Source organism: Protomyctophum bolini, assembly GCF_963924005.1.
Source record: "Protomyctophum bolini genome assembly, chromosome: 12".
Classification (NCBI taxonomy): domain Eukaryota; kingdom Metazoa; phylum Chordata; class Actinopteri; order Myctophiformes; family Myctophidae; genus Protomyctophum; species Protomyctophum bolini.
Window position 1 is genome coordinate 14066488 of NC_137873.1, and position 11023 is coordinate 14077510.

Consider the following 11023-nt stretch of genomic DNA (forward strand, 5'->3'; position numbering starts at 1 on the left):
CAACCCAATTGTATAAGTTATATTGCATTATTACATGGTTTGGTTGAATGCATGATTGTGATTGGTCAATCGCTGAATTCAGTGGGGTTATTTCGGAATAATCATCATACTATAATTCAGTCAATGTCTGTCTGAATGTCTGTCAGAAACACTGCCATATCTCCTCACCGCCTGCACCAATCACTCCCACTTTGCACAGAGAGGCATTGACCATAATAATATGGAGGTCTTAACGAAGCCCCTTTTCCAATTTAACAAATTATAAATTAATAATGAATTTATTAGTGAATTAAAAATGCGAAAATGCAGGGGCAATATCTCACAACGGGTAAGGGCTAGTCTCTATAACAGACCGCTGTCTTATAATTAAGCCCGAGAACACCTTGTCTTTAATCATCCTTTCGGGCGTTATTTCTCAACAACATATGACAACATATGTTATCCCTTGCTTAACATACTCTACGCTTGCTTTAGTGGACTAATAAAGTGTTTGGTTGAGGCCAAGTTTACATTGTACAATACAGAGACAATATATGCTTAGTGTAAAACCAGGTCAGAAGAAGGGTGTAGTGACAACAACATGCTACACATGACCACAATCAGCTCCATGGCCGTCAAATGCAGTGGATATTGGATACAAACCACCGAACATAAATTGCCTCAAGTGGTTATCAGGATGGGTAGTCCCCAGTTCAAACATGATTATTTGGGGTACCTGAAAAGGTTGAGAACCACTGGTCTAATATACATGCAGGGGTGGAAAGTAACTACGTACATTTACGTGAGTGCTGTACTTAAAGCTGCACTATGTAACTCTCCTCTTCTACCCCCAACTCTGAAGCCCCCCTAGGGGTCCCGGACCCATGATATATATTTAATATGACTGGGATTGAGTGGGGTCTTTGCACAGCAGCCATATCGGAGAGAAAGTGAGCCTCTCTCTTAGTGCTTCCCTAAGTTTCCACTTATACTCTAATGCTCTGTTGCATTCTGGTCAAACAGAGTCAGGGTGCTGATCAATATTATGCATATTGGAAACACCAGTGTGTCTCAAAGTGTGGTCGAGGGTCCCTTGTGGGTCCTTGAGGGGGGGTTCAAATGGCCCCTTATGGGTGAGTAACTCTTGAGAGTGTCCAAATGGAACCAAATGGACACATCAACGGTTCATTTGGTACCATTTAAGTACACTCTTAAAGTTTATTGGGGTGCTTGATTTTATTTTTTATGTTTATGTTTGGGAACCACTGTGCTACACTAAATGGAATAGAGCCTTCATTAGCAGGAACAGAGCCTTCATTAGCACCTGTGTAACACCTGTGAAGGATGTATAAGGACAAGGCCCAATGTCTTTCCATTATGGCTGCTGTGCATAGTGCCTATTGCAGTCATGCTAAAACGTGACATGGACTGTGGAAAAAATGTGCGTCCTAAGGTCAGACCACATAATTATCTCATATCTCTGTTAAGGCCTCACGTGTAGCAGAGCCCCTGTTAATGTTTCTCTTGAGGAGTTGTAAAGACCAAAGTCACTCTATAATCTCTGGTCTTCGTCTTAACACGTTTTTTTTTCAAGGACCGGAGTTCCTTGAACTAGAAATACTGGAAGGAATCTATGTCTGTTTTATAGAATTATGATTATAGAATTTATGCCTATGTCGCACAATGGTGCCACTGCCACATGCCGCTTTCGCGAAGCAGTCAATATACTGTGCTGTCCATGTGACGTACAACATTCTCATGCTCCAACTGAAATGTCATGCCTGCAACACTTCAGACGGGTCAGATTTTTATTATGTGTTCAAATACATTATTAATTTGAGATTAAAATGTTTGAAAACCACTGATGTAGATGTAAGTGTCCTACTTACTGTAGTGCATGTGATGACATGCTTTACTGGATGAGTCAGCCAGAGTAGGTGTTGTTTACACTGATAATGTCTGCTGCTAAATGATTTCTCTCCTGCACATGACACTATATGCACAAGGAAAGGGACTAGATTCTATATCTGTGGCTATATTATTGCTATTGTTCTAACTAATTAAAAAGTGTACTGCCAGAATTGATTCTTGCTGCGTTTAGATTCTGCCACATCATTTCAGCCTTCAGGACTATTTTATGTTGAAGAACCCGAATTCACGACCCCTGCACCGGAGGATTAAAATCGTCCAGGCTAATGTCAGCCTCGATCTTTAGCCTGCGCGCTTGCCCCGGCCCTGTCCCTTCTCGTTCGACACGCCAATGTCCCCCCTGGCCCTAGACCGGGCGCCCCTTGTCCCTGGCCCTAGACCGGGTGCCCCTTGTCCCATTTTTCGCGATGTAACTGGTTTCTTAACTGGTTTCTCAGGAGGCTGTGACCGGGTCACAGCCGGACGTCCGCTGCCAAATATACGTATCAATTTGTGGGTCCTTGTGGTGAAAATGAGACACGGGCACACAACTAAGTATAAATAAGCCTTCAGGTAGTTGTGGGTATGGGACAGTGATGGGAAAAAGTACTCAAATGTTTTACTTAAGTAAAAGTATCAATACTGCAACGTAATACTTTAAAATCGTAACATTTGCATCGTGCAACGTAACCCATTAACCTTCATAACACAGTATTGTGTACTTATCACAACAATGGTTGACGCGGTCACATTACATAGTGAAATTAAACACTATGCTGTTATTAACCCATTAAGACCGGAGGCTGATTCTACAAATGCCTTAAGTTCTAAATCAGTAGTTCTCAAACATTTCCGTGCCAAGGACCCCCAAAAATGATATGTATACTTGGCAGCAGACATTGGTTTACCTGTGATCCTAGATTACTGAGGTACTACACTACCTCGCTGCATTCTATGAATGTTTTACCTTGCTTACACTGGTTAAAGAGCTGATCGTCTGCTACATACATCATTTGTAAATTATAATCGGTGGTCTACGACTCAAAAACCTGGCATCAGTTGGGCAATGAAAATGTCCCAAACAGTATGGTGCAGCAACAACAATAATAATGTAGTATTCTTATACATGTCATGTAGACATGTAGAGGGATCAGATGGTGAAACAACACTATATTACTGTAGCAGATCATTAAATAATAAAATACACTATGCGTCATTACACTCCACCTCACACAGTAATCTGTGGCAGGGTGCAAAGGTTAGCACTGAGTAGCTTTCCTACTGTACCGACAAAGAATCTTCCTGGACTAATCAATGGCAAAATTATTACTTACTTCCTGGGCTGATCAATAAAGTAATATTACTTACTCGATATGGCCTCTCTATTAACAGAAAGTTAAAAACGTAAATAGTGTAGTACACTATTTAAGAGCCGTTATCCCCCTGACCTGACTCCTTTTAAATAGTGTAGTACACTATTTAAGAGCCGTTATCCCCCTGACCTGACTCCTTTTAAATAGTGTAGTACACTATTTAAGAGCCGTTATCCCCCTGACCTGACTCCTTTTCTGTTTTGTATAATTATGCTTCATATCATTTTTGTGTGTTTAAATGCAACGTGCTACAAACACTTCATCCATTTTCAACTTATATTCATAGGTCAATAATGCTCATGATAAAGTTCTACACACTTAAGGGCTGTATTTTGTGTGTCTTAAGTACCAGGTCTTATTACTTAACTTAAGACCTGGAGGCGTGATCAATGCCATTTGGCTATTCTGAGTGGCACTTAAGACACAAAATACAGCAGTGTCTACTGGGTCAGTCAGTAGAAACTGTAAAAGCTCTGAAACAAATTATGTCAAAGTACGTCGGAGACTGATGACAAGCTCACAATACGTCGCATCACGACACATTGTTGTAACCGGCTATTTTTAAATGACCAAAATGTATATAGGGCTGAAGTTAATGTATGTCTCGTAATAATAATCTAAATCCACAAAGTAACTAGTAACTAGTTCGTAAAGGTAAAAGTACTGACAATTGGAAACACAGCAGTAAAGTAAAAAATAAAATAAAAATGACAGTACAGTACTTAAAGTAAATGTAAATGTACTTATAGTCACTTTCCACCTCAGTGCATGCATACTCACTTGAGGCAGTGCAGGGGCCCGGGCGTGGCCATGCGGGCCACACCGGCCCCGTTGACAGTGCTGAGGTGAACCTCAGAGAAGTAGAGCAGGTTGACCGTGGACGACTGCAGCCTGGTCTTCACCACCTCCAGAGGACAGGTCAGGATGGCTCCCACCGTACCCCCACATCTGGAACACAGGAGTGGGGAGGGCAAAGTTGAAAACACTTGTTTTACACGCACGCATGCCTATTATCACACTGCTGGGAAATACAACCTTGCTGCGAAATACATGCTGTTGTAAGCTTGTAGATTAGATAACTATTTCAGTCATTTAGTATATATTCTTGAGTGGTGCAACCACTTCAAGGAACAGCAATGTCCGTGTCTATGTGTGGTTAACCTATGTGTCCGCCTATGTGTTGGTTAATGAGCACCAGTATAATGAGTACCAGTAGGGGCGCTGTTGTGCCATGCAGAAACAGAGAGAGAGAGACAGTGCTGCACTGTTGCCTGCTAATGAGAGAGAGAGAGAGAGATAGAGAGGAGGAGGAGGGGAGGGGGGGAGTTGCACCACTCGGTTCACACAGGTGTGATTTCTTAATTAATATTAAATGTATCAGTGATTTATTTGTATATTTAAGTTCTTTGTCATATCTGCCCTGTGCAATGTTTGATTACCAAGCCAAAAAGGCAAATGGAAATACAAATGGTAACGTTCCAATGTTCAATGCAAAAAATTAAGTTAATCGCAATTATTTGTTTGACAATCGTCAACTTAAACTTCGTGTAATCGTGACGGCCCTACTTATATCCTGCATCAGATCTATTGCCTAGGCTCTGACCTTAAACGTAATCACATTCTTGATTTCACACAATGCCACCGACTCAATGTGACCAAGCTGTGGCGCATGTAGGGACAATGACACACTTCCATTAGCATATGACCCCTTTGACCGTTTCTGTCACAACAACAATCGCCAATCTGTGAGAGTGCCGCTGTCTGCGAATGCTGCGAAGTGCGAACTGTATCGTGTGCGTGCGCATACACGCACGGACGCACGCGCACACACACACACACACACACACACACACACACACACACACACACACACACACACACACACACACACACACACACACACAAGAGTAAAGGCCACGTGTATGGAGGGCCAAACCAGGTGAACTGGAAGATTGTGATCATAAGTCATGATAACATTGTGATGATAAGATATAGCAGCATTAACCTGTTGTGTGCCGGTTTAGTTTAGTGTACGAGCACACTGCCGACATTAAGCATTCATTAACTACAGATTCTGATATGTTCAGTAAGATGAGTCTCCCATTGTCTCTCCAGCTATTCAGTACACAGCAGGTGGAGATAACAGGATAGAGAACTCACGCAGGATACAGGATAGTGACTGGAAGTGACGACAAAAGAAATGAGCAGACGGAATTGGAATCTATGTTATTGAACAAACACTCTATACAATGATTACTGATTGTAATATGTAGTTATTGGACACTTATTTCAAGTTAACAAATAAGGAATATCACTTAGTTACCCTACCACTTCAAATGAAGTGACTTTACCATTTGAAAAAAAATCCTTCAAACCCTATTCTCTTCACCGAACATCAATCTACAAGCTCACAACTCTTCGATTGGATATTTTCAAGAATAAGGCCTCACTCACACCTTCGCATCTAGCATACAACATTGTTGGATGCTAGATGTAAACAAAGGGTAAGTGTCATGGCTGACACAACATTTTTTGTTGTACGGATTTCGGCTGTGTTTCGACTGCCACCCTCCCCCTCATACAACAAAAAAAAATTGTCAAACCATGTGGCTTCCATTGGAAATGTATTGCGAGCTTGCATCAGTAAACAAGTCTCATGCATCAGCTATACAAGAATCTGTTGTGACCATGTGAGTGAAGCCCAAGGCCTGACTCACACCTCCGCATCTAGCATACAACATTGATGCAAGCTAGATGTATACAAAGGGTTTGTTTACATGTTGCCCCAATGCATTTCCAATGGAAGTCACATGGTTTGACACAACATTTGTGTTGTATGGCTTTCGGCAACAAAAATGTTGTGTCAAACCATGTGACTCCCATTGGAAATGCATTGTGAGCTTGCGTCAGTCATATATGTCTCATGCATCAGCTATACATCAATCTGTTGTGACCGTGTGAGTCAGGCCTAAGGGTGCTAGGGTTCATGCGGTTAGCCACCTAGCCATGCAGTATCAATTTCAATGGATATAAATGCAGTGTGTGTGTGTGTGCCACAGTTGATCTCTGCATAGTTCAGCTGCGTTAATTCTGACAGGCAGGCGCGACCTTTGGTCTACTTTCAGCTAACTATATGCCGCCTGCCATCCATGTGTGTGTGTACTGTGTGTACACGTGTGTGTGTGTGTGAGTGTGAGTGTGAGTGTGAGTGTGAGTGTGTGTGTGTGTGTGTGTGTGTGTGTGTGTGTGTGTGCGTGCGTGTGTGTGTGTAACAATAATAATAATACATTTATTTTTAAAACATTAGTATCAGATCAGTACTCTGTACTCAATTATACACACTTTGCGGCCGGCGTGTATCGGAATTTGTATTATGGAGGAAAGGAAATAAAGGACTTCTTTACAGAAATGTGCCCTGTTGTACCTGCTTGGATTATACGGAGAGTCAGAAAACACTGAATTGGTATTTGCTCAGATAAATGTGTTTGAAATTGAATACGGGAGGCTATGTCGAGGAAAGCAAGACTGACTAGTGGCTGATAAGACTGAGAGAAACCGGTAGACAAAGACAAACCCATTAGTAGTCTAACTGGTTCATACCATAACTTTCACTTCAAAGTTGTGCGCTGCAATTAGTTCTACATACTGGCTGTAGATAATATGTTTCTGGGTGTTCCATTTCCAATTTGTCTGCTCATGTATTGTGTCATAACGTCCTGTTTCACTTGTTTATCCTGTGCCCTGTGAGCTGAAAATGAATGTTCATGTTTATTAAAGAGCTGGAGAGACAGGGAGACCTAACAAACACTCTATCGCAATGATTCTCAAAGTGGGGTTCAGGCCAGGGACCCACAAGGGTCCTTGAGGGGGGTCTCCAACAATATATATTTTAACAGTTTAACCACTCTTTAACTAATTATATACTTCAGCTATTCAAAAATAGCAGATCTACAAGCTTGTAGATCTGCTATTTTGTGTTTTATGTGTTTGCATGTTTAACATTTACGTGTTAATGTGGGATTCCTTCACATGTATATGTAATGATTACCATCACAATATATGGAGCTAGTTAACACTTACATTTTAACAGAAATATAGCACTTTCATCATCATGAAGCATGTAAAATGATGCTACACATTAACCACTAGAGTCTAGTGACTAGACTGTGTAAACTATCGACTGCTTCACTTTCACCTCAGCCCCAGCCATGTCTGAGGGCGGCTCTGCACACAACAATGACTTGACACTATAAGGAACACTAATTCCTGATAACGATGACACACAGGATTCAGATTATCTAGCTAAATGGCTGATATAGCCTATACCCTATAGTTAAGAACCAATTAATTACATGCATGCATGCATGCATGCATACATATGCCTACAGTTGGCTTACATAAGTCTACTCTACATACATACACACAAACACACACACACACACACACACACACACACACACACACACACACACACACACACACACACACACACTTTGTTCAGAACAGAAGGCTATAGCAGGTGTAGATCATAATGGTTCACAACTTCACATGACGCAGACGCTCGTACAATCGTACATGTTTCAGGGCTACTACAAACCAAATATGTGACAGCTCCACTCACCCTCCTGCGAACAGATGCACCAGTGTTTCCCTCTGGCTCATTCTGCACTAGCATGTCCCTTCGACACACACAGGAGACAGACGGGGGACCACGCACCGACCCCTCGATCTGACAGATCTTTCGATCGCCAATCGATCAGTCAATAAATTGGTAGATCGTGCCGATGAGTCGGAATGCAGCGTCGATTGTGCCGAGACGAACCAATAGGGCCCCGAAGAAACCTCTCCTTCCCTCTCTCTCTCTCTCTCTCTCTCTCGATCCGTTTTCTTCCACTCAAACAGCAGTCAAATATTTAGAATCAACGATTTGCTCCGCGTGCTTGTCTAGCAGTGTATTATTCCACTAGTATCAGTGTGTGTCTGTGTGTAACTATGATCGCCGCCGCAGCCAGTGTGAGTCTGTGAGACAGAAAATGGGAAGCTGTACGTATACTGTAAAAGCATAGGGGCTGTCAAACACGCCTCCCTATTGGTCGATCCGCCCCGCTGACGTCACGCCGGCCCCCGCCTCCCCATCACGCTCTGTTCACATGATAATATTGAATGAACCGGGTCGTGAATGGACTAACGAACCCGTTAACGTACAACCGTCCTATACGGTCTGTATGTAGTCAGATATATAGGTTACTAGTCTAGGCCGGGTAGGCAACCTTTGGCAAGCACGTCGCACGTGTGCCAACTTTGGCACTTGATGGCACCTTAACACTTTGCATTCAAACTGAACTCTGACTGGGTGATATTGCGTCTTATGATCATTGCATATCCTGGTGTGAAATAAAAGCTATATGGCACACTGGCTCAAGAAAATGAAAACATGGCTTTTTAATTGTGACAGTAGGTCGCAGTTTACTATGAAAACCTGCTTGAGGCGTCCGTCACGCCTCATGACCGTCCGTCACGCGACTCACGCCTTGTGACATGCTCGATATATGGACTATGGTCAATATAGAATCCATTCCATATGTTGATCTGACCTAATCAAATCCTGTACACTCAAGACACGCTCCATATATGGCCAATACAGAATTCATTCCGTATGTTGATCTGACCTAATCAAAATCTTTGATCTCCATATATGGAGCTGACCTGAGATTCCATATGTTGATCTGACCTCATCAAACTCTGTACACTCAAGACACGTTCCATATGGCCACCAGTGCAGAATTCATTCCATATGTGATCTGACCTCATCAAACCGTTAGATCTCTATACTCTTCACATCACAGGACACCGGACGCGTCTCTTCAGGATTCTACCTTCAAGACAGTAGTATTTGTATTTTTCATTGTGCGGAGGAGACTTCCAACGAGCGGCGCTGCTGTCTGGCCAGGGAACACCAGATGGGATTTTTACTTGAGTCGTGACCGATACAAATTGGTTTGTGACCCATGAAGACGGGTTCCAACCTATAGCTTGTCTGTCTGTCTGTCAGACATTATCTGGTTGGACCATATAATGTATAACCTAATTCTGATCAGTGTTTGGGTGTATTGTATTACGCCTCTTGTGCAGATCCAAATAAAATAATTAAAATGTGTGTGTGTGTGTGTGTGTGTGTGTGTGTGTGTGTGTGTGTGTGTGTGTGTGTGTGTGTGTGTGTGTGCAAGGATTATTGAATTGAGTCTGAATGGACACTCACATGTGGGTAATTGAGAGCACGGTTTCGAGGGAGTTGGGAGTCATGTGCATTGTGCACGCAGGACCATTTCTTCCCCAATGTAGGACCATCAAATGGCACACATGTCCCTCCAAATCTACAAATGCCTAATCAGTACTTCTCAAAATTATTTTGTGCCGAGGACCCCCAAAATGAGATTTGGCTACGGAACCCATCTGAAAATGAGTTATGCCAGCAGGGACACCCGTCATGTAGTGGAGTACAAGTAAAAGTATTGGAAATTTTAAATACTCAAGTAAAGTACAAATACATCAAAATGATAAGTAAATGTACTTAGTTACTTTGTTAATTGTCGTGATAGGTATACAAACCCGCAACATGCTGTCAGGCTGCATTATAGAGTCTATGTATGTTCCCAGGACTGATATGCCAGCCCAATATTTGTTTGTAGAACACAATATCTAAAAGTTAAGAGTGACATACAGTATGTTCAAATTATGTCATTATTTCAAAAGTAAAGTTTGTAAATTAACCAAGGCTACTATATTAAATGATAATGCAATGTCTATTTAGTGGACTTTGGATGTGACAGCTGCAGCCTTTTTTAAAGAGATTAGCTCCTCGGATATCACAAATACATTCTTGAAAATATAGAATTTTAGCACTAGAGCAAAAGATAACTACATTCCTTGGTCCTCTTACACCAACAGTTTGCAAAAGCATACTGGTTTTACACTACAGTGCTCTCTTTATAGTAAAAAGTGAACAATTAAGTTTATTCAGGGCCTCCAAACAGTTCATGACTATTTGTGTTGGAAAGAAAAGCAGTTTCTTATCTGCTTTTCTACAGCTCTACATGCAGTAGCATTTCCGACATGGATGGATCAATATAAGTACTAATCAATATCTGTGGGGTTAAGTCCAAAACTGAACTAAAATAGCTCTTGCCTCATGTGTGGTGAAAGCTGCTGCACTCCATGCTATATCCCCATTGAACTAGTTCATTCCTACCTCTAGTAGCAGGGATTTTGACCTCGGGTACCCATAATCTACACCGTACTGTCTGTGTTAATGATCAGAGTCTACAAATGGAACCACAAATGGGTCCATCTGGTTCCATTTGTATACACTTTCAAAGTTACAGCCCGTAGGAGTCCATTCTCTCATTTGGTTCCTAACTACCAATCATTTGGCTAGGGACCACCTGGAACCCCTTCAAGGACAAGTGCAATTTCAGGTAGGCTCACTAAATTCTAATTTGTGAGCTTGTACTTCGCTACGTCGCAAAGGAAAATATTGTACACAATGCTCCACCAAACCAACATTCCCCCCAAAACAACAACAACAATTTGAAATGCATTTGATATGCTGCACCAAATCAAGACTGTTTCATCCCAAAATGTTTAAAATGCATTACACTAACTTAAGGCATCACTTTGTAACAGTTTTGTTTTATGAATAAAATTACATTTGTATGGTAGAGTATGTTAATACAATATAACTTTAACTTTAACTTATACAATCT

At 41.7% G+C, this 11023-nt stretch overlaps 1 protein-coding gene across 1 annotated transcript in view; it reads right to left on the minus strand.

Annotated features, from left to right (window-relative positions):
* Positions 1 to 8256, minus strand: part of LOC308325471 (solute carrier family 25 member 36-A-like) — a 34330-nt gene extending 26074 nt beyond the window's left edge. Inside the window, exons 1-2 of the mRNA XM_080777966.1 lie at positions 7882 to 8256; positions 4041 to 4208 (exon numbers count right to left, since the gene is read on the minus strand). Coding sequence (XP_080634092.1) covers positions 4041 to 4208; positions 7882 to 7922 — 209 coding nt within the window. The 5' untranslated portion in view covers positions 7923 to 8256. The remainder of the gene's footprint in view (positions 1 to 4040; positions 4209 to 7881) is intronic.
* Between the last annotated feature and the right edge of the window lie 2767 nt (positions 8257 to 11023).